General features: G+C 42.5%; 1 protein-coding gene across 3 annotated transcripts in view; it reads right to left on the bottom strand.

The window, feature by feature from the left end:
• Positions 1-22,527, bottom strand: part of col4a6 (collagen, type IV, alpha 6) — a 152,040-nt gene that overhangs the window by 17,430 nt on the left and 112,083 nt on the right. The window contains exons 11-28 of one of the 3 annotated variants that reach the window (XM_075451428.1): positions 21,838-21,873; positions 21,687-21,728; positions 16,141-16,230; positions 13,873-13,926; positions 13,667-13,729; positions 13,453-13,497; positions 12,869-12,922; positions 11,550-11,604; positions 11,335-11,454; positions 11,064-11,213; positions 10,611-10,646; positions 9,574-9,669; positions 7,947-8,095; positions 7,664-7,846; positions 7,300-7,483; positions 4,301-4,372; positions 3,715-3,822; positions 955-1,173 (exon numbers count right to left, since the gene is read on the bottom strand). In XM_075451428.1, the coding sequence (XP_075307543.1) occupies positions 955-1,173; positions 3,715-3,822; positions 4,301-4,372; positions 7,300-7,483; positions 7,664-7,846; positions 7,947-8,095; positions 9,574-9,669; positions 10,611-10,646; positions 11,064-11,213; positions 11,335-11,454; positions 11,550-11,604; positions 12,869-12,922; positions 13,453-13,497; positions 13,667-13,729; positions 13,873-13,926; positions 16,141-16,230; positions 21,687-21,728; positions 21,838-21,873 (1,756 nt within the window). Of the gene's footprint in view, positions 1-954; positions 1,174-3,714; positions 3,823-4,300; positions 4,373-7,299; positions 7,484-7,663; positions 7,847-7,946; positions 8,096-9,573; positions 9,670-10,610; positions 10,647-11,063; positions 11,214-11,334; positions 11,455-11,549; positions 11,605-12,868; positions 12,923-13,452; positions 13,498-13,666; positions 13,730-13,872; positions 13,927-15,036; positions 15,130-16,140; positions 16,231-21,686; positions 21,729-21,837; positions 21,874-22,527 lie in introns of all 3 variants that reach the window. The other 2 variants (XM_075451427.1, XM_075451429.1) reach the window with 2 other exon arrangements.

Raw genomic sequence — 22,527 nt, 5'->3', positions numbered from 1 at the left:
CTTGTTATTAATACGCCAACCGCAAACTAATGTACAAATGAGTAAGTGAAGAAGCTGAAACAAGTTTTCAAGCGAAGTACGCAACTCAATGTACGCAACAACTATGTCGAGTTTTTAATCCAGGTTGGCACTTTTACTTTAGGGAGTATGATTTAACGGCTTCTCCTGCATTGGCTAGTTGTTCTGTAACTTTTTTTCATTTCAGATCTAAGAATGAATCTAGACCTAGATTTAAGGTGGATTTAATCAGCCAAACTATTTGAATTCCATACGGCACCTTCCTCTATTCCCCAGTGTCTTTTCTACAAGTTAAAAGGTCTTTTTTTTTTTTTTTTAACCAGCACATGTTTACACTGTTTTAATGCCAGAGCTCTACTAACAGTTTTCAGACATACATGGTTAGTTTAGAGGCCGACTTTGTTCTCCGCACTCCTGTCTACTGCTGCTTTTTGTTGTCTACATTCTTTTTTCTGTTTAAAAGGGAAACTTTTTGACACTTTGGCTGAAAAACAAAGGCTTAAAGAGTGCTCTACGTTTGGTTGTATCGTTGATGAGCACTTTGAATGTAAACTGTCAGTTTTTGCGACCTGCATCTGATCAATTTAATTGAACAATTATGCGGTTTTGAAAATGGCTCTTGTGCCGAATGAAGCATTTGTCAGAGTGACATTCGCATTCAATGGTGCCACTCTATTCATTCATTCTAAACCGCTTTGGATCAAAACGAAAAGGGGTTGCATAAGGGTATGTATGCATATCTTTCAAAAAACTTTTAAAGAACAGGAGGGATTCTATCCACTTCAATTCAGAAAGGATTTCAAGGGAGTTGCTCGACTATAATCGCGACCAAACAGTTTGTTTTTTTCATTACTACGAGCATTATAAGCACTCTTATTGTGTTATTGGTTTAAAAGAAAGATTGAAACGACATCGATTTCCCCATCTGAGACCCACCGGGAGATCCAGGTGATCCAGGAGTCCCAGGCTGGCCCTTGTCTCCGGGTTCTCCGGGTAAACCATCCTGTCCTGGAGTTCCAGGTCTGGCTCCAAGAACCTCTCCGGGCTGACCTTTGGCTCCAGGGCGCCCTGGAACACCGTCTTTACCCCTGGCTCCATCAAAACTCCGTCCCGGTGCACCTGGAATCCCAGGTTCCCCTCTGGGGCCAGGGAAACCTGCAAGGAGCGAGGGTGGAAGCAACAGTGGAGATGACAGTTAAAGAAACGGATTGACAGAGATGAGCTTCACCTCAGTTATTCAGCTTAATGTTCCAAAGCGTTCTCCTTCAAATCAGTCCGCACTTCATGGGATTTGCTTTTGGGAAATTCAGCTTAAAGACGGCAGGAATTGAACACCTTCAACAGTAACTATGTTCAACACTGTGGCTGTGGTCTTATTTTGTCTTTATTCAAAGTATCAGGTAGACCTCGTGTCATCCGGGAACGCTAGTTTAGCTTTAATGTGACTTCAACAGGTTTAAAGTTTGCTCTTCACCGGAAAACACGGTGACGCTGGGAGGTCTCTCATTGTTTTAGCATCATTGTGACGAGATTAATACTTTCTCCAGAGCAAATATCTGCTTCATCTGAGGCTACAGACGTGAGAGGTGAAACAATTTTGGAACAAGGACAAAAGTTGGATTACACATGGCCACAGTCTCACAGTTATTTGTCTTTCGTGGTCTGGGGTTGTTGTTTTTTTGTCATTTTTGTTTCTTGGTTTCAATCTTCTAAAACAGGATTTATTTTTCATGTTCTGCCTTCTAGTTTACCTTCCTCCTGTTTTATTGTGACAACAGCTTCTGCACCTTAGTTCCCTTTACTTCCTCTTATATTTTGCAGAGTCTAGAGCCTGATCTATTGTATTATGTATTGTTTTTTTTTTGGCTCTTTGTACATGCAAGGTTTCCCTCAGAACATTTCGATCCTGGACTTGGGCCTTCATTGCACACTGGCGTCATGTGTGTAAGTAAAGAGACATCTGAGGTGATCACAGAGCTAGTGTAGCACCAAGCTCCTGCTAACGATGTTGTTGTCTGTCAGTTGTTTCCACAAAGCTAGCATGCGGTGAGTAAGCACGCAATGATGCAGCACCGAGCCAGACATGTTCACAAGTCATTTTTTACAAGTCCAAGTCAAGTCTCAAGTCTTTGTGTTCGAGTCCGAGTCAAATCTCAAGTCTTTGAGGACCAATAACAAGTCAAATCTCACATGACTGAAGAAATTGTAACCTACATTATGTTTTAAATAAACACTTGGGCAGCTAAATGAGGATGAGAACTAGTCAACCTGGAATTTTATCAGGTGTCCCTGAAGTTGTAAAAGTAGGCTATTTTAAAACCGCAATTAGATTAACGTTAAGCTACATCCACGTAGACTTGCTTTAGCAATCCATTTGGTAGCTGCTAACCTCGGCTACTTAACCAAAGTCCTTCCCAAATTTCACAGGCTGCTGCAGATAAATCAGCAACGCTGTGTAGTGAACAATGAAGCCATGATCTGCACATAGTTTAAAACACTGTTTACTTTGATTAGTTTGCTACCTGTCGATACGCGCTAAGTTTCCCTTTCACATTACAAAAACACTGACCTATCCTTGTGCCTTTCCAGGTGCCTGATGAAGTTGGACGTAGTTGAGCCGGCATCATTTATCCTGATACCACACTTTGCAAGTGGCCGTTCGCTTGTTTGCCGTCTGCGTGAACCGGTGAACGCTTTATAACCAAATGTGACAACATATGGCACAGTTCCAGATGAGCTTGGCGTTGCCATGGTGAGAGCAGTTTTGATATCAGCGGCTGCACGCATGCGTGAGGCTATGTCGCGCTCAGCCTGCCATCAGCCTCGTCATACATCAGAAGGAATGAAATAAGGATCAGAAACAATCATTTCAGGAAATGAAGATTGTTTACGAGTCCCAAACCTCCAGTCCAAGTCAAGTCTCAAGTCTTTTGAGGGCAAGTCTGAAGTCAAGTCTCGAGTCTTTGTTTGTGCAACTTAAGACTCGAGTCCCCATGTCTGCACTGAGCCAGACATGGGGACACTGAGCTACCTCTGTTTGGTCTGAGTGAGTTACCAAACAGGTGAAGAGGCACCTTCATGAGGATATGTGAAAAGAGCTGCTGGTGGCTACTCGGCTTTGTATTTTTCTTTCTCCCTGAACAGTTCATTGTCTCACCTCCTGTATTGGTCTCAGCCCTGTCTGAAAGTTTTTCATTTTGTTGGAGTGCCTTTCCTGACACCACCTTGAGTTTGAGAGTATATCGACGTTTTCTTTCATTCTTCATCCGCAATAATCCTGCAAGTGGGGTCTTCAACCACTCACCGTGACAAAGTAAAGTAAAGTAAAGTAAAGTAAGAACTATAAATAAATTTAAAAAAGGGTTCATTCAAGTTGTCTGGTTGCCCCAATCAGTATCAGTATCCTATATTCGTAGCTGCAAACTGATTTTAGTTGTGCTGACAATGAACAAAGGTGGTTCCCTATCTAGTAATAGGTTTGCATATGATGCTTGGATCTCACAATTAAAGTGTGCTTTATCCAATTGCCCGTAAATGATTTTTGAAAGTGCCCTTTTCCAAATAGTTTTAAAGGAGGACTTCCTAGAGGGTTCTGTAAAAACGTACTGCATTAATCTACCGCCAATGGTGGCTCATCGCTTTAGCCATAATGCCAGTCTGTTAACAGTATAACCACAGACCACCACACAGGTTTACCTTGTGGTCCTGGCTGGCCTCCGAAGCCAGGATCTCCCCTCTCTCCTTTGCCACCATCGAACCCTGGACGTCCAGGTCCTCCTGGGGTTCCTGGCTGACCTTTGGAGCCTGATGGAGATAAATCGGTTGAGCGCTAATTCTGAACATTATTCAGTGTTAATGTCTACATTTTAGGCATTTCCAAAACTTCAAACTTTACTACATTTTTTGGCTGCGTTTGTACTGGATGGTGTAAGAAACCGCTCCAGCCAAAGTGTCACGCGTCACTCAGTTTTTTTGGTTGTTGAAAGAAATAGCTCTGAATCCTCTTGAATGACAACTGTTCATAAAATGCGCATTTAAACCCTGCTTGACAATTACATTTGATCGTTTAAAAAAACAAAACAAGAATAACACAACTTTTTAATTAAAAAAAAAAAAAAAAAAGCTCCAATGTAGACTAAAACTTGAAGCCAGGCTTCGACGTCTTTTGGAAACCAAAAAAAAACCAGCCGAATAAAAATCGAGCAGGATGTCTGTGAATATTAGAAGACAAAATCAATGTAAAGCCTCGGTTAAAAATAATAGATAAGAGTTAATACTGTACCTGGTCGTCCAGGTAAACCGGGCACACCGGATTCTCCAGCCTCACCAGGTATGGTACATGGTAGCAGTTGGCCTGGTAGCACCCATACACAGGTTAATACACATATTATGCATTTTTACACAGCGAACACTTAGGACACAATGCTGGAATGACATTACATTTACCTCATAGCTGTGTATAGAAGGTAAATACATGCTTGGACACCAAACTTGCTAAAATCAAATCTACTAACACCACTGTTGTCTTTAGAGTAACTCTGCACATTTACATGCTAATCGTGCTAACAGTTTGAATTCCCCCATTGGGGGATGAATAAAGTATTTTTCTATTCTATTCTATTCTATTCTATTCTATTCTATGCATACTGTGGGATCCTTACCAACAGAAATCTACTAGAACAACAACTGCTAATCCATCACAGCCGACAACACGAGAACTGGTGTTATTTTCTTTCCTTCCTAAAGTCCTCTAAAGGTTTTGCAATATTGATTGTCTGTCGCTTGCAAGTGGCACTCACACAAACAGAACTGAATTGGGGTTAATCGTTCAAGTGTAGGAATTGTTCTATTGGAGGTTTGAATGCTGTTAGTAGCAAATTCGTTGTATGAATGGGTGAATTAAAGAAATAGAAGAAGCTTCATTGGAATGATTTGAAAGTTGTACATCCAACATGACTTTTGTGTCTCGGGATCACTGGCCCCTCCCCCACTCCTCGCTGGTTAAAAGCACTTAGCAGAAGCAGGGCTTGCAAACATGCGCAAGGTTTTCAGCAGCTTTGCTCGGGAGGAACAGGAGGATATGAACAAATGCTACTGTCCGGTGACCGGTTGGCGACACATTCGGTTGCAATTCAAAACTCCGCTGTTGAATCATCGACTGACTCTGCCAGGATGGAATCCCTGAGGCGCAGGGAGCGAGAGGCATCCATCGCCCCGTCGTGAACAAAATGATTCACAGGGAGCCAGTTGTCTTCAAAAGGCGCAAGATCACAACTCCATCAATTACTAATGTTTCATCGACAATTAGTTATAAGCCATTAACATGAGCAAATTCTGGTTTACCGTATTGTAAGGATTCCCTCTGAGTCTACCTTGTGAGGGGATCTGGACTTTTACAACCTGGCAACCCTAAAATTATGAATGACTAATGGGGGATTTTACTCGCCTAAGAGTTTGGCCAAAACAGAATTTTTACTCGCTGTGATCCATCAGATTCTTCCTTTTAGTCGTCCTGGCTCAGTTTCACTCGTAACTATGGGTTCAAATTTACGCCTTAATCACCTGCAATGTCCTCGTTTACTACACCCAGCCATTAAGGTTAAAACAATTGCTAGTCTCTCTTTTTTTTTTTTTTTTACATTTCATCTGTTGCGTCCTTATAGTTGCAAACTGAGGAAACAGCAGCCGATACCTCAAAGTTGGTGAAGCCGTACTTTTGGTATGTTTATTTCCACCGAAAGCTGTCGATAAGACAGATTAGCTCCGGCTAGCATGTACACATGAGTTCAAAGAAATACGGTTTTGTCTGAGAGGTACTTTGATGAATCCGCCAGTTGCTGGGCTAACGCTACAGTACACACTCTGTCCCAGGTTGTTTACTCTGGCTGGTGGTTGAAAAAGTTAGCTACCCACCCGTTCCCTCTCCGGCGCCATTAACCCCTCCACAGCTGTTTTCACCTGGACAGATACACATGCACATGGAAGGTGAGACAGATGGAGGGATGGAGAGAGGGGAGGGAAATAGAGGGAGAGACAGAGAGATATTCATAGATAGAAGGGGCGTAAAAAGGTGGCAGCATACAAAGCCAGTCAGGGTCATTTGCATGCGCCAACAAAGCAATTAATTTCTGTTTATATCAAACAGTTATCAGCAAATCAGCAATCGAACTAAGTCAATTGATTAAGGCAGAAGCATACTGAAATGTGAAATGCTTGGTTCAGAGTAAAAAAAAAAAAAATGCTTAAAAAACAGGTTATTGCCATCAACAAGAAAGAAGAGAGAAAAGGATTCATGACAGAATTGGATTTGAAAACTAAAAAGAAGAAGCTGCATCTTGCAGTCCCTGTCCTCGTCCTTCATTCTCCCTCAGCTCCTGCGAGTGGCAATAACCCTCATATTAAAAGCAAAATGAATCAGTTGTTTAGCATTATGCATCGTAGTACGAGAGCACATTCATACTGATGAGGACCAGCTGCTGCTCAAAACTGTGTCATTTAGTCTCAGAGAGGCAGAACAGAGTGTCATCAGCAAATTCATTTTCCCATTGCTGTAAGATTCAGCGATAATTATCTGAGACATGAGCCCAGAATTGCTGAAAAGGAAACGCTCATAAACGTGGGGCTTTTCTGAGCTGAACATTTATACGTTTTTTTTTTTTCATTAAGAAAATAAACTAAATCAAATTTTCATGTAAATGCTTTTTTTTTAAATTATTTGATCTGGTCTCCTCTGTTCGCCTCCTCCGAGACTAACGAAGCACGACAGTTGTTGGGCATGTCAGTGACTGCAATGTCATCGATGAGCGTCAATCAGTCGACGAAAGAAGCAGTTTATGGATTATAGCTTATTGGCTGCAGAAGAGTGTAAGCACATTAATGGAGACCATTAATCATGTAGTTAACAGTGCACAACTGAGGCATGAAGGGCGCAAAGCTGCTTTGGTATAGAAAAACCAACACAAGCCATGTTGTCTCTTCAGGTCTGTGAGAGTCTGATTTCGTCAGCAACAAAGATGAACCAGGGACGGTTTTGTTGCCTAAAAATGTGTTCCGATGGGTGTTATGATGAGTTTTCTATGGTAACTACGGAACACAAAGGCAGGACAGTGACATGATAAGATATGTGGGATGTATAGTCCAGATTTTTCCCTGTGGGGAGAATATTCCTGACATTCAAATGCACTCTTGTTGTCTCTCTTCCTCTCACTCGGGGGTCGCACTTATGGAAGCAAACACTCAACACGCCGGGTGCACTGTTGTTTTCTCCCCATCGTCACCTACCTCTTTCTCCAGGAAAACCCGGTTCCCCCGGCAATCCAGGCAGACCGGGGTCTCCGGACTCCCCACGAACGCCGGGAAGTCCGGCAATGCCAATGCCAGGCTCGCCGGGGCCGCCGGGACGACCTTTGGACCCGGGAAAGCCCGGGAATCCTTTCTCGCCGACTGTGCCGTAGCCCCCGTCACCCTGCGCAGGAAAGCAAAGGAAAGAAGAGGGGGGGAGAGCAAAAGCAGAAATGAGATGTCAAGGAGATAAGAGAGGCTAAAAAGGAAGAAAGTTGTTTTGACTTCTGTTAAGAACTTTTCAAAACCTTCAAATAAAAGAATTGGCATAATTATAAGTCGTGTACCTAAGTACTGTACTTACTGGGGGTCCCGGGAGTCCAGGACGGCCATACCCTCCGTCTCTCCCAGGATTTCCTGTCTCACCTGTGGGTCCTCTGGGCCCAAGAGCTCCTTGCTCTCCTTTCTGCCCTGAATCTGTGCCGGGATAGAACGGTGCCCCCTTCTCTCCCTTACGACCAAAGTAGCCCGTCTCACCAGCACGACCCTGCAGAAAGAGATGACAGTAATTTGTGAAGATTCAACAGGTACTAAATTAAAATAAAATAATGTTCAGATGTTTCAAATTTTATTTTTTTTCCACTCACATCAGGTCCCGGTAATCCTTGTAAGCCCGGTGAACCAGGATCGCCGAGCTCACCCTTCCGTCCTAAAGAGCCGGGGTTGCCAGGAGGTCCCGGTAACCCAGGAGACCCCGAGGTGTCTTCGCCTGCGCAGTCACAGTCGCCAAGGTCACCTGCAGGATTCAGAAAAGGAAAGGAGAATGATGGTGGGAGGGGAAAAAAGTAGAAAAGACACGCAAGGTGGAGAAAAAGATGGAGGTGAAAGGGAGAAAATGAGGGGCAAAAGAAAAGAAGGAAAGAATCATATAAGAATGATTTTTTTTTTTGGTTTAACTAAAATTGACATGCCTTGGTTAAACAGTACATTTGAAAATTAACCAGTTTACAGGAAAATATGCTCTTGCTTATCAGGGCTTAACACATTGTAAACACAACCTGATATGTTACCCTGTACCATCATCTATTTAACAAACACGGTGAAGTGTGTGAAAAACCAAGTCCACTCATTCTTACTGCTTCTATAGGAATTAGTAGAGCAAGTGTCCGCCAGGTGCTGCTGATCAAATGCACTTGATTAATGAATCAACGGCAAAGTGTGAGCACCTCTATGAAAAACTGAAGTTTAGTCAGTTTTCTGGTCTGGAGCATTCAGGTGTGTGTTAACACGTTGCCAAGGAGGAAAGACATCAGAAACGATCTTGGAGAAACTAGTGTTGCTGCGCTTCTATGTTGGAAGTCCAGAAAACATTCGAGACAGCCGTCTATCTTCTCAAGAGTGGATGTCCCAGCAAGGTCCGATTGTCTCAAGGTCTCAGGGAAACTGAGAAAACCCCAACAGCTACATCTCAGACTCTACGGGCCTCAGTTAGCATGTTGAATGGTAAATTTCATGACAGTACAAATAGAAAAAGAGCGTACGAGTACGGCTTGCTAGAAAGGGTTGTAGTAGAAAACCTCTTCTCTCTAAAAAGAACATGGCAGCAAGTTTCATCTAAAAAAAAACAAAAAAAAACAAAAAAAAAAAAAAAAAAAACAGAAGACTTTTGCAACAGACCAGACCAAAGGGGAGGTGTTTGGTCATAATGCACAGCAGCATGTTTGGAGAAAACCAAACACAGCATATCAGCACAAACACCTTATACCAACTGTAAAGCACGGTGGTGGAGAGCTGATGATTGGGGTATATTCTGCAGCCGCAGGACCTGGGAACCCTGCAGGCATTGAGTCAAGAATAAAATCTTGTATAGAGGCAAGGCCTTGTTGCATGCCGGGACAGCAGCTCGCCCATTAACTCTGCCGACTACTTTTGTTTCGTGGTTAGCTTTTGTTTTGTTTGACAGGGGAAGGGAATGTGTGGAGAACAGAAAAAGGAGAGGAGATGATTCTTACTGGGTTAAAATCAGCTAATTTTACAAGCCAACATTTAACTGAAACCTGATCCCCTGCCAAAAAAAAAGGACTCAGTTCTTCAGAAATTGTAACAGGTCATGTGCTGCTGTCCAGCGGAGGTCGTCTTATCCACTTTTAAACCCGTTAAATGTAATGTTAAACCTTTGGAGGTTTTTTTCTTGACACATGACAGTAAAGTCTTCAAGTCTATTTTGAACAGCGAGACAATATAATGTTCTTTTTATTTAGATTGTACGTGTACCTCTAAAGCCTTTGGACCCTCTGTCACCCGGTGGCCCTCTGGCGCCAGGAAACCCAGGTAGTCCGGGGATTCTGCCGGGGCTGGGGCCGGGACCATCTGCGAGCACAAACACACATGAAGAATCTTGGATGACTTAGAAGTTCAACTGTAGCGCACAGGTAACATAGCAATTCTGTCATTTGTTCACTGTTTGAACTTGAGCCGAATTGCACTGACTCTTGTAATGTACAACGGAAATCTGCCAAAGCTCCATTCGTGGAGGAGTATTGACGTTATACAAACAAATCATTTAAAGCAGCACAGTGCAAGTGCAGCTTTGTACCACAGCGCAAAAATCAGGGTTTGTTTGCTCTGCTTTTTTTTTCAGTCGGCTGCTGGTGCAAGGTGAGAAGCTTATCTTCAAAAGCTTTTGAAGTGTTTATATCATGTGAAAATATAAAACAGCAATGTATTTAGCAAGAACAAATTCAGTGATTTTAAATGGACTGTAATGAGAGGTAACTCTTTGCCTCGAGCAGCATGCATGGGGTTCGGCAGTCTGGAAAGGCCCGGACGCATTCAGAAGCGTCTCCCATTCGGTTCAATTCCAACACTTGTGCCAATGCGGGACTTTTGTTAAGTTTCTCAGCTTGTTTCTTTGTTTTTGTTGAATTCTTTCTATATTTTCGAAGTTCAAAAGCGAACTCAAAGAATGTCAGAAAACAATTGCATTGCTTATGCAGCTGCTGAGCATTTGAAATCCATGTAAAATCAGTGAATTATGCAGGCGACACCTTGTGGCCAAAGAGGAGAAAAGCATCTTGGAGTAGAGAGACGATCCTATCCAAGTCTGAAGCTTGTAACAGCCTGCAGTCTCCACTTACCCCCACTTCCTGCACATGATTCAGTGCGGGGAACAAAAAAAAAAAAAAAAAAGAAGCATTTTGATCGTTAGATGCTGCCAGCTGAAAGATGTTTTGAGTTCCGCTTTGCGAGGCTGAAAACTGCCATGGCAACCATAGCAGTATGGCTGCCGTTCGGATACCTGTCAAACTTACCCACGGGATAGATGACGCAGGGATCAACGGACGACCCTTGGAGGACAGCAAAGTCAGACAGCTGTTATGTTCTAAAATCGGTTTCTATTCCATTCATCCGTATTCTTACGGACGAGCTTGCTTTTTTACTTCACAAAATGACAAAATCCATTTTTCACCCTTGAAATTATTTTGTGCCAGTTGCAGCTCCAATGCAGAAAGATGCTGTATCTGCACATAAATCTTTCTAAATCATGCATCGTTTTATTTCACTTTCTAAATAATGAATAATGATTAAGAAAAAAAAAAAGACTGAAGAAATGTTCAGAAACTATTTATTCTCAAGGGAAACGTATTGCTGCGTATATGCTTCGGTGACCAAGTCTTCATCCCTCAAATAAGCCACATCACTCCACATCAAAACCTGTGAGGACGAACCAGAAAGCTTTATCAGTCAGTACTCTGCCAACGTACCGGGAGGACCCTGAGGCCCAGCAGGACCTGGGAGTCCAGGGGATCCAGGTTGACCTGGGCGTCCTTCAATGCCATATCCTGGTAGGCCTGGGTTACCCTTCTCTCCTTTTAGTCCTCTGCTCCCAGGATAACCTGGACTTCCTGGAAGACCTGTATGCGTGGCATTTGGACAGAAATTGATCATCTTGATATATACAAGCCAGCCTCATCTGTCTTGTGTGCGACTGTATTCAGTCACTAATTCCACATCCTCTCGATGAGTTTATATTACCTGTACCAAAACCACCAGATCCTGGTTGGCCTGGAGGTCCTGGCAGTCCTGTAGGTCCTTGGTCACCAGGAGGTCCTGGGCGGCCATTCAAACCAGGTTCACCTTGAAATCCTTTCAACACTAATGGATAACATGAGCGAAAGGTATATATCAAACAACGGGATATTATTTCAAGAACAAATGTGAGTGTGTTTGTGTGCATGCGTGCTATATGCCTCGATCATTGGTGTAAGTTGCCGGTCCTGGAGGTCCAGTGTCTCCTCTGTCTCCCTGTGGGAAGTTCATACAGGTCAGGAGGACTAATCAGTATTGTGACAGATAAAGAAGCAGAGGTTTAGCCTTGACAAGCATAAGCTTGCATGTGACCAGTCTGAATTATTCAACCACACACCAACAGGGTTAGGTCCGATTACTATAGACCAATAAAAGATGTCCTGACCTTCTAGTCAACAGTTCATGGACGAGTTAAAAGAGAGGAGCAATACCAAAATAGCTAAATAGGAAGCTAGCAAGAGTTAACGTTAGCTTAGCATAAGACAGAAAGCATGGAAACAGCCAGACTCTTGGACCTGACCAAAAATAATGAAATGCACCAACTCGCCGCCACGAAGCACACACTGGACAATCTTACAGCAGGCTGGTTTAATCAGCTCAAAAATCACAAGCAGAAATGACAGTATTGTTTTATGAGTGCTAATTTAAGCTAATAAGTTGACTTAGCTACAAATTTAGGCACCTTAGTTTTCTCCAACAATGTTAAGCTATTCTTTTAAGTATTAGTTCGCTTCTCAAATGAGGGCTGGGCTCAGTAAAAATGGATTTAAGAAACAATGACACAATCTGCTGGTGAAAGAAGGGTACTGCATGAAAAAACACTCATTATTTGACAGTTTTACTGACATCATGTACTGAATCGAGAGAAAACAATTAACATTACAGTTATTATTATATAATAATAATAATTGTATAATAATATAATAATTATTATATTATAATAATAAATATTATGTTAATTAGGGATGCACCGATACAGACACTGGTATCGGGCCGATACTATTCTAATATACTCGTACTCGTTAAAGTTAACCGATACCATGAACCGATAGCAATTTATTGCATGAAGACCGCGATCAGAGGGTGGCTTGTCATTTTTGTTGTATTTTTTTAGATTGGCGGCGAGTCGAGCTAATCAGGAACACTGTAGTTAGGCTAGTGAGACCGAAACCTGTCTTCCAATTCATTGCATTTTTTTTGTGGTAGAAGTATCGGCACCGGTACTCGGTATCGGCAAGTACTCAGATCCAAGTACCGGTATCGTATTGGTTAGAAAAACAGTGGTATCGCTGCATCCCTAATGTTACTCATTCTCTTTTTAATTGTATAATAATAGAATAATCATTATTATACCCGCAGCAAAAACACTCAACTGAATGTGTAAGACAGATAAACACACACACACACACACACACACACACACACACACACACACACACACACACACACACACACACACACACGTGTGTATTGCTTTTACCTTGGGACCTGGGTATCCTGGTGTGCCAGAGAAACCTGGATCACCTCGATATCCCTGTGAAGGGAAAACCCTCAACTTAGTTTTCAGTTTAGGTTTGTAAATGTAAGGCCAAATAAATACAGTGCACGACTAGACAGCACTACAGGGTATCCCAAGAGTTTATTGGCGACAACAAGTCGGCATACAGACTGCGGACCTGAAACGTCACAGAAAAAGCTAATATTGGAGCGGGCTGCTGGAGGGGAAGGTGGAGGAAAACGTCGCTGCTCTTGTGCTTTCTTGCATTCTTCGTCTGTTACACTCTGCATCACAATTTCTTTTAGGCAACTACAAATCTTGAACCAGCACATAAAGGATGTTTTATATTCTCCAGGTTATTTCCACTAGACACAACTGTACATTTCTTGTAACTTTCTATAATTAGTCAACGCCTCTGCGGGTGTCTATTGGTGATCCAGTAACCCGGAGCCGAATTAGTCTCATCTCTGTGTAAATTGCTCTTGTACAAAGTAACATTGGGGTATTTTCTTGGTATGACATAGTATAAATAACAAATATTTAGTGGTTAGTTTTACAAAGCTTACCTGTTGTCCTGGAGCGCCGGCAGGTCCGTTTAAACCCGGAGCGCCCTGTTTGATGGAATCGGAAACAACATCCACCACAGAAGATGAAGTAGAAGGAAATAAATGGTAAGAGACAAACCTGACCACAGACGACAATGGGAAGCAACGCAAAATTGTGCATTCCGGTATTGACTCTAAGCGCAATACATCCAAACGCAGTGGTAAGGTGCCTTACTCTTGCTCCGGGGAATCCGATAACGCCTTTCTCTCCAAGTTCACCGCGAAAGCCGAAAGCTCCCTGGAAATGAACCATAACCGGAAAATGAATCGCTTCCCGAGTTCGAGACTTTCTCGTGTACGTGTCGCTACTAATTGCTAATTTGGGTTGATGGGGAAAGTGTTTTCGAATTGCTTGGACGGAATTTACGATAAAATACTTACGGGTGGCCCAGGATTTCCAGAATATCCTTTAAAACCCTTTTGACCAGGTTCTCCCTTTGATAGACAGAAAGAAAGGGAACAAGGTGAACATCTGAGCACCAGTACGTACAAGCATTCACAGAATAGATTGCATCTGGGTTCTTTATTGATCTTACAGTATTGCGTTACTGAACTTACCTTTTTGGAGGTCCAGACAAACGGAACACAACATCAACACTGTGAGAGTTTAGTGTTCAGATCTTTCGCTTTAAATCTTTTCTTCCTTCGCTGGCAAAGGCACAGCTTGCGCACTCAACTAGCTGGTAAAAAAAGTTGCGCTCGATTAAAGAATAAGGAATGCGCCAATAGGTATTTGTCTTGTCGACTACAGAATCGACAAACTTACGAATGATCCTTACACCCTGAAGTCAAGCAGTAACTGACGGTGTGCAGATATTACGAGCTTAAAAAGGAACGACTAGTCTTAATGGATTCATTTAAATAGAAGGGGGGTTCCATAGATAATGGTGTCTAGATATTCTGGGGAACAATCACACTGCTGATCACAGTGAAAAGAGGCGCCGTCCTGAGGAATCTCACTGGATGATCCAAATTAATTTCATCTCGAGTCCTGCCTCTGATCTTAGGTCATCTGAGTAGCCCCGAAAGTCTTATCAACCTGATATTCTTTGCTCAGTTTAGGACGGGTAGCGAAGGAAACCTTGGTATCTACAATATTTGGCCTTTTTCTTTTTTTCTTCTAACACTGACATATTATTTCATATTCAGTATGGGGCTGCTACTGACTATACTCAGGGGGTTTGAAATTTTTAAAAGGTAAACCCTAAAAATATTCGAATTAGTAACCAGAGTTTCTGAAACAATTCCAAAAATAAAGACAAATTTGACTTTTAGGGGAAAAAAAAGAAGTCGCTCGCATCCTTTTCCTTTCACAAAACACACATTACTGCATGGTACTGCAAAGAGAGGCCGTAGAAGTCGAAACATATCGACTTTTCTGTCGTTATTTAATGAGGAGTTTGGCAGAAACACGGTGACACGAGGCTGCCGTTGATCACTCTCCGGCTTCCACGTTCACTGAAACCCATTTTCAGCCCGTGTTTACCGTCAGATACCTCATGGGATTAGCTCGTGTAAAACTGCGTTGTGTTTTTTCTAACAAACCTGCGTTCCTTTGTCTCCTTTGGGAAAACCCAAAAACTCCACAATGCCATTGATCATTGGCTGGCCGGGGTCACCGGGCAAGCCCACGTCGCCCTGGATACCGTGATCATGGAAGAGAGAGCTGTTTACACCAGCAGGTTGCCAGCGTTCTGATCAGTCGGTGGTGGCGGAATAAGTAGGGGAAAGCTGTCGGAGAGCTTCGGAAGATTTGAGGGAAGAAGGGAGCGATTGTTGTCTGGAGGATGGACTGGAGTGTTGGCTGGAGTGTGTGGAGTGAGGAGAGGAGCGAGGAGAGCATGATGTGACGATGAGAGGCTGGTTTTCGTCATCAGTATTAGAATTACATGGTGGTGGAATACACCCTCGGTGGGTTGCCAGTGTTACCAGACCAGATTTTTATTCACTTATCATTATTTCCCCTTACATTTTTCAAGTAGCATTAATTATAATGCTACTTTAGAAGCCACACCCACTAACCGACTAACCCCGCCCCCCTAACCTGGACAAAGTTGGATTTGAACCGAATTGGATGGGCGGAGCTGGATGGCCCAACAGCAGGTTGCAGCCAGACAAAATTGACTATTTCAGTCTTTGATTTAAAAGTCTAGCTATTTCTTTTAAACCTCAAACATTATCTGGATGTGTTTGCTTGTTTGTTCAATTCTATCAGCATCCAGAATCCGGCGTGTTCGCCTGAATTCGTCATGGGTGCGTGTTGCTTCCGTTTCATCAGGTTCTACTTTCTCTTCTCAAAACTTGAGTGATCTCTAAAGTGGGAATTTTACAAGCGTCTAAGCTTTTGAAAGCTGCCGTGCGGCACACTCCGGTAAAAAGAGGCTGGACAGTTGCCTCTGTCATGGACCAACCTCTCCTTCTCCTCCTCCTCTCTCCATTCCTCACGTACTCCCTCCACGGCTGTAAAGTTTGCTGCAATCACTGCTCCTCTTCCTCTTTTGAACCCTAACAACCAGCTTCCTGCTGTACAGCTGACCCTCAACTGCACCACCTTTACAATTAAACCCCACCACATCCGTGTGTGTGTGTGTGTGTGTGTGTGTGCTCTGTGAACGTGCTATAACCTCTTCCCTTCCGTTGCTGTGTTACCTTATCTCCTTTGTAGATAGTGAGAGTTCTTTCACTTTCTAGTGACTCGTCGCCGCGAGAACCGCTGGGTCCAGGAAGACCCACGTCGCCCTGGAGTCCGGAATACATACAACACACTGTTAGCCAGTCAGGAGGGGTGGAGCAGGGAGAGGAAAGAGAAGAGGTCGAGATAGAAGAAAAAGAAAAGGAGGATAGGGCAGGACTGATAAAGGAGCAGCAAAGGATGAAAAATTGAGGCAAAAAATGAGTGAATGGAAGATTTAAAGATGGTAAACCCAGCAGCCAAGACTATGTGGACTTCTTGAATGTTACACTGTTTCCAAAATAAAGTCGGCGCGCTCTCGAAAATGAAATAAAAACAGAATGCAATGATTGCAAATCATTTCTGGCCTATTTGCGATGACAAAAAGTACGAAAACAACATATCAAATGTTGAAAGTTTCCAGTTTCTGTGGGCACATCTGGATGGCTGTCAATGGCACCTTCGGAGATGTGCGAGCTACCCGCGCCTTGTGTACATCGCACACCGACACTATCTCAGATGCTGGCTTTGGAGCCAAATGGTCCCTCGCCTGCAGAGATTAACTGCAATCCTGGACTCAGGCAATGATTTCCACTGCGTTTTCTGCTCATTTTCTGGATCTTTGAACATTATAACCTGTCAATGATGAAATTCCCAAATTGTGGAAAAAAAAAGAAAAATACTCCTTCGTGGTAAATAGTTGTTAAACTCCACACTACGCTCTTGTCTAAACGCAAAGACAATTTGATTGTTGTTTTAGAGGGCAAGAAAGAAAACCTCTTAAAACCCCCTTCTGAGGAGCTTTTAGCTATTTTCTGACTCTCCAAACTGAGAGTGCTCTGTTCACAGTCTACGGTCTAAATAAAAAAAATAACACGAGATACCTGAAGCAGCAGCACCAGTCAAGAGTTTCAGAAGTATCTAAGCAGCATCCACGATAAGAGCAGTTTGAATTCTCTCAAAACTCAGGAAAGCAGCTTCAGTGCTTCCTTTATTAGCTCGATTATATTCATACAGTCATCCAAAGTTTGATTTGTGTGGGTAAATATGAGAAGACGAGGAAGCAGATATTGAAGTAATATCTTCCATCATATTTTCATATTTTCAGTGTCAAAAAGCACTTTTTGTAGAATATCTATTGAACGGTTGTAGTTTCAGTGCTGCATCACAGCTTAGTGATGAGATTCTAAACGCAATGCGCTCTTTTTCTCCGACCATCTTTCCTTGACCTCTACTTTTTTTCCAACAAGTTCAAATTAAAGAGCTCATGAAAAGGTGACAGGATGTCATTTTGTTTCCGCTACTCAACAGGACCAAAGGCTAAATACACGGAGACCACGGCATGAATGTTGCTTGGTTTTACGTTCTCTGTCAAGCATTCACTGACAAACCAACGTGGAATTACGGGGTAATGTGGGATTAAGTATCTCAGCTCATGGTGCTGCTGCTTCAGTTAGACCACACCCCCTCATTTGAATATAAGGCGTGGAAGTAAAATGAGCTGGGTTTGAAATATGACATCAGAAAATAGGAATCCCTGAAAAAAAGTCATTTTTAAGAATAAAATGTTGAATTATTTTACCGTATCAGTTCTATACATCTATACGTTTATGGGCTGCATTTTTTTTTTCAGTACGAATAGGTGTTTCTTTATCAAAAAAATTATAGTAATGGCATTCCATAAATGACCAGTTTCTGGACGCAACACTTTTATGATCACTCCGGCGGACTTCTCTACCGGTCGGGTGGAGGAGCCAAGGGGTGGCCACCGTGCCCCTTTGGCTCCGCCCCTCTGGTCCCCATCTTGAAAGGTGTTATTTCTGAATTGTTGAATTTATTTGAAGACATAGTCCTCTTGCCAACTTTACTCCTGAGCAATTCTGACACAAATAACTGACCTGCTGCGGATTTGCCTTGACGTGTTCCAACAGGTGCTAAATTAGCATCAAACAACCTCTCCAGTCCTTTTTTTATTTTACCTCTGTATTAAACATGATGCTTCGAATGTTTCTAATTTCAAACTGAAAATAGCCACTCTTTAAAAAAAAAAAAAAAAAAGAAATATATGACTTCTTGGTTTCAACATTTGATATGTCGTTTTTCTTCTAATTTGAATTGATTGAAATGATTTCTAAATCATTGCAATCTCTTTTAATGTATATTTTGGGAAGCATCCCAGCTTCTTTTTTTAAATAAGAAGAAGGTTGGACATCTTTATGAGATTGTTGAGCTGATTGTCTACATCTCCCCCCTTCACCTGCCTCAGCAGATGATCGGATGCCTCGGCAGTGCTGTAAAGCATCTTATCAGGGTGTCTAAAGATCTCCATTTCCAGATTTCCAGGTTTTCCAACAAATGAACCAAATATGGACTCATTTCAGGACTTCAGCCAACAATAAAGATCTAAGTGAGAGTACAAGGGCTGTTTTCGACCCAACACTGTTCATACTTTTGATTCAAGGAAGGACTCCTCCCACCCTGGCCTGCACATAAGTCTGTTTTCCCTGCTGCCCTCGGGCAGGCGCTTCAGAAGCCTCCGGACGAGGACCAGCAGACTCAGGACCGGCTTTTTTCCCCAGAGCTGTCACCTTACTAAACTCCACCCACCCCCCCCCGGCTGACCCCTACACACCAGTTCATCCAAACCTCTCAACTCCTCACTGACCAAAAACCATCACTCCCTGTAATACTGGACTGCTCTGCACACGCACACTTTAAACAAGCTGTTTACACAGTACTATGCACAGAATATTGCACGAGTTTAATTAAAAGGTAGCTTGTTTTTGTTTATTACTTATGCACCATTTAATCCTCACCCCATCTGCATTTATATCACCTCACTTATCATCTGCCAATTTCCTTTATTGTAAATCATGCTATAGTTCATGCCATCTGTATAATAAATCTTTTCAACACCTCAATCAATCAGTGTATATTTTGATCAATCACCTGTACAGAGATTTTCATCTGTAAATACTGTCCATGTGATATAAAAACAACCTGTACATCCCTCTATATACCACACCATTAATGCTGCATTATTGCACTTCTGGTTAGATGTTAAACTGCATTTCGTTGCTCTGTACCTGTACATGAGAATAAAGTTGAATCCAATCTAATCTAATCTAATGTGGAACCGTTTACTCTTCTTATGACTGCATCCGTCCACAGGACGAACAGCAGGGCCTCCTTCCTACTTTGCTCCTCTTAAGGAAATCTCAAGAAACGTATGACATCTCCAGCAATTCAGTTGGGTTCAATAGAGAGCGAACACGCTTTGGTCAAGCGCGCTGAAACAAAGTCACACAGGTGGGAAACAGGAGGAATGGACGGAAATGCAAAGAGGAAGAACGTCAGGATAGTGCAGGATGGGAGAGAAAGACTGAGGAAGAAGAGATGAGGGGTTTAGAGATGTTTTAATCTGGAGTTCATTAATAATCAGCTTCCAAGCTCAGGGCGAACAGAGAAAACGGAATTTATTTGCTCGATTTTAACCCCCCCCCAACTTCAACAGGCTGAAGAGTAGATCCAGCGGTTTCCACATTCACTTCAAAACTTTGAATCTGTCCCGATTCCATTCGGTGAGGATTCGCTTAAAGCGTTACATGCATGCAGTCCGTGAGGAGGATGTGTGTTAGTCGTGGTGTTGTCAAATGAGCCGGGTGGATGGGGAGGTGGGTGGGGTGTGAGGAGCCAAGGAGCAGGCAGGTGAAATACCAGAGTTCCCAGAGTCGAGTAAAACAAAGTGATGCAGGAAGTAGGAGCGAATGATTCCAGCACCCAGTTACAGCCCACAGACTCTCCTCCAGAGTGACAGCTCAGGTATGTTTTTTTAAATTTTTTACAATCAGAAATTTCTCAGAAGATAAACGTTCAGGCCAAATGTTGACCTAAACTTTCTTCGGGTTTATCTTTTAGCCAATTTGAGAAAAAAAAAAAAGAAAAGAAAAGAAATGTCAGCATGTATCTCTGAGCGGTCACCAACAGTAAAGAAAAAAAAATAAGTGTGTGAAGCCACCGGACAACTCCAAACTCCTGGGGAAAACGAAAAATTCTGCTTTTTTTTTTGTTTTGTTTGTTTTTTTAAAAAGAAAAAAGATTTCTCTCCCGGAGGTTGCGTTCGTCTCGGTGGCAGCACGCATCGTTTGAAAGAACAAACCAGACTCAATCAAGTAGAGGGTCACGTGATCTTTTTATCAAACAGGAAACAGATGCGGCAGTCTGTTCAGCAGACGTGTCAGATGATGGCGGGATGCGGGGGATGTGCGGGGGTTAAGATGTGAAAGAAGTGGATGGAGGAAGTGCAGGTTGTGAAGCCACCACCGAAACATCAGCATGCACAGAGTCACAGTATATCAAATGATAATTCATCCTCACACACACACACACACACACACACACACACACACACACACACAGACATGCTCACATACGTGATCATACACACACACAGAAACCAGCTCGAGCACTTTAAGCCTGCTGTTTCAATGTTCTAGTCTAATGTGAGACAGTTCAGAATCCACGACATTCCTACAAGAAAAGCATAAAAAAAATCTATTGATTTAATCAAAGAAAATAAACATTATCTCAGGCAGAAGAAGTTGCTTCCCCCCCCCCACGAGAGAGCAGTTTCCCATCTTAGCCATTTCACATGTTATCAGCTCCAGCAGAACCTTAAAGGGATAGTTCGCTTCTTTTGACATGAAGCTGGAACTCGGCTCACAGGACGCAGCAGGGGGTAAGTCAATGTTCATAATTGATATTGCTAATATGGGATGTCATACAGCTTCATGTCAAAAGAGGCGAACTATCCCTTTAACGTGAAACTGATCCGAGAACTTGGCCCAGTTACCTTACTGCGAGTCGCTGTGGGCAGAATGGAACAATTCTACGTGAAAAAGAACGCCCGCCCTCTGCGGATGCTACATCTGAATGTATCATGATAGAAAATCAACTGTTCCTCGTATAATCTTAAAATGAGGTAAATACAACCGCAGATTGACAAAATGTAACATATTAGGCTGTGTCATTACTTATTTAGCAAACAGTGGGACAAAAATGCAGAAGGAAGTCCACCCTTATTGAAGGAAAGACTGTTGCTGCCCATCAAGTTTTTAAGGGTTATGAGGCTATTTGGAGTCCATCATGTCCTCAGAGAGAAAGATTATTTCACAGGCTAAAAACTCTCGCTGTCAATCTTCCCGGGAGCGGCAGCTCAACAAGTTTAACGAGAAACTGAATTAGGGGAAAAGAAAAAAAAAAAAACAGGGTGTACTTTCTTTTTGTCCCCCATGACTACTTGAGACTGCAAGGTGGCAAAACTCCCATCAGCTTTTCTTTCTCTTTGGCGTATATTCTATCTGGAAATACATTCTGCCACGAATCTAATCTACAGAAAAAAAAAGAAAAAAAAAAAAAGCACGATTTGCACGTTAAACAATCATAAAAGAAAAAAAAAAAAAATCTGTATTGGCTGACCTACGTGTGCAGGTGTGAAGTGAGTTTGTCAGTTAACAAAGCATACCTTATCTCCTTTCTCTCCTTCATATCCGTTACTACGACTCCCCTGAAAACAGAAAGGGTTAGCAACACGTCCACCCAGAGCACTTAAACCACCGTGTAACACGTGATGTGACAATCCGTTTTCATCCTTTGGATCATTTTCTGACACTTACCACCTCCCCTGGGAGACCAGGAGGACCGGGGGCTCCCTTAAAAGAGACAAAAGAATCAGACTCAGCGTCACAGAGACACTCAGCAGAACACAAATCGATGTTTAAGAAACGATAATACGACTGATTAAAACACGCTTCTAATGACGACAAAACTGTTGGTAGCCGAAACAAGCAGCAGAAATTAAAGGGGAGTGAAGTCGAAACAAAATGGGTCATATATTCTATTAAATGTCGGGTTTTTTCTCACCATCTCACCGTCAGTGGAAACAGTTATGTGAGCTAAATAAAAGTAGGTATCAGCGGACTTTTTGCTCTCCGTTTTATGTGAGGCTTTCCTACATCCATCACAGGGCAGTTTGCACTCTGAAGGAGATAAATAATGGCATATTTTTTTGTTTTGTTTTGTTTAGCAGGAAGTTACCAATCGTGTCGCCACGGTAACGTTCATTCCCGTCACATCGGCTTAGTTTTTCATTTCTGTGGTAGCGTTCCAGTTAACCTCAGATGATTTTGTGCTGCTCTAAAGGGGAAGAGTTCATATGAAAAAAGAACATCCGTGCGTCCATTTTTATAGTTTTATCTATTTATTTTGAGGAATTAAAAAAAAATTTTTTTTTTATTTTTTTCCCCCCAAAAAAATTATCAGGAGGTGCATGGACTACTTTTTTATTCTAGAACTTGACGGTAAAT

Source organism: Odontesthes bonariensis, chromosome 19, assembly GCF_027942865.1.
Source record: "Odontesthes bonariensis isolate fOdoBon6 chromosome 19, fOdoBon6.hap1, whole genome shotgun sequence".
Lineage (NCBI taxonomy): Eukaryota > Metazoa > Chordata > Actinopteri > Atheriniformes > Atherinopsidae > Odontesthes > Odontesthes bonariensis.
The sequence above is the reverse complement of the archived record's forward strand: the minus strand, read 5'-3'. Positions and strand labels throughout refer to the sequence as shown.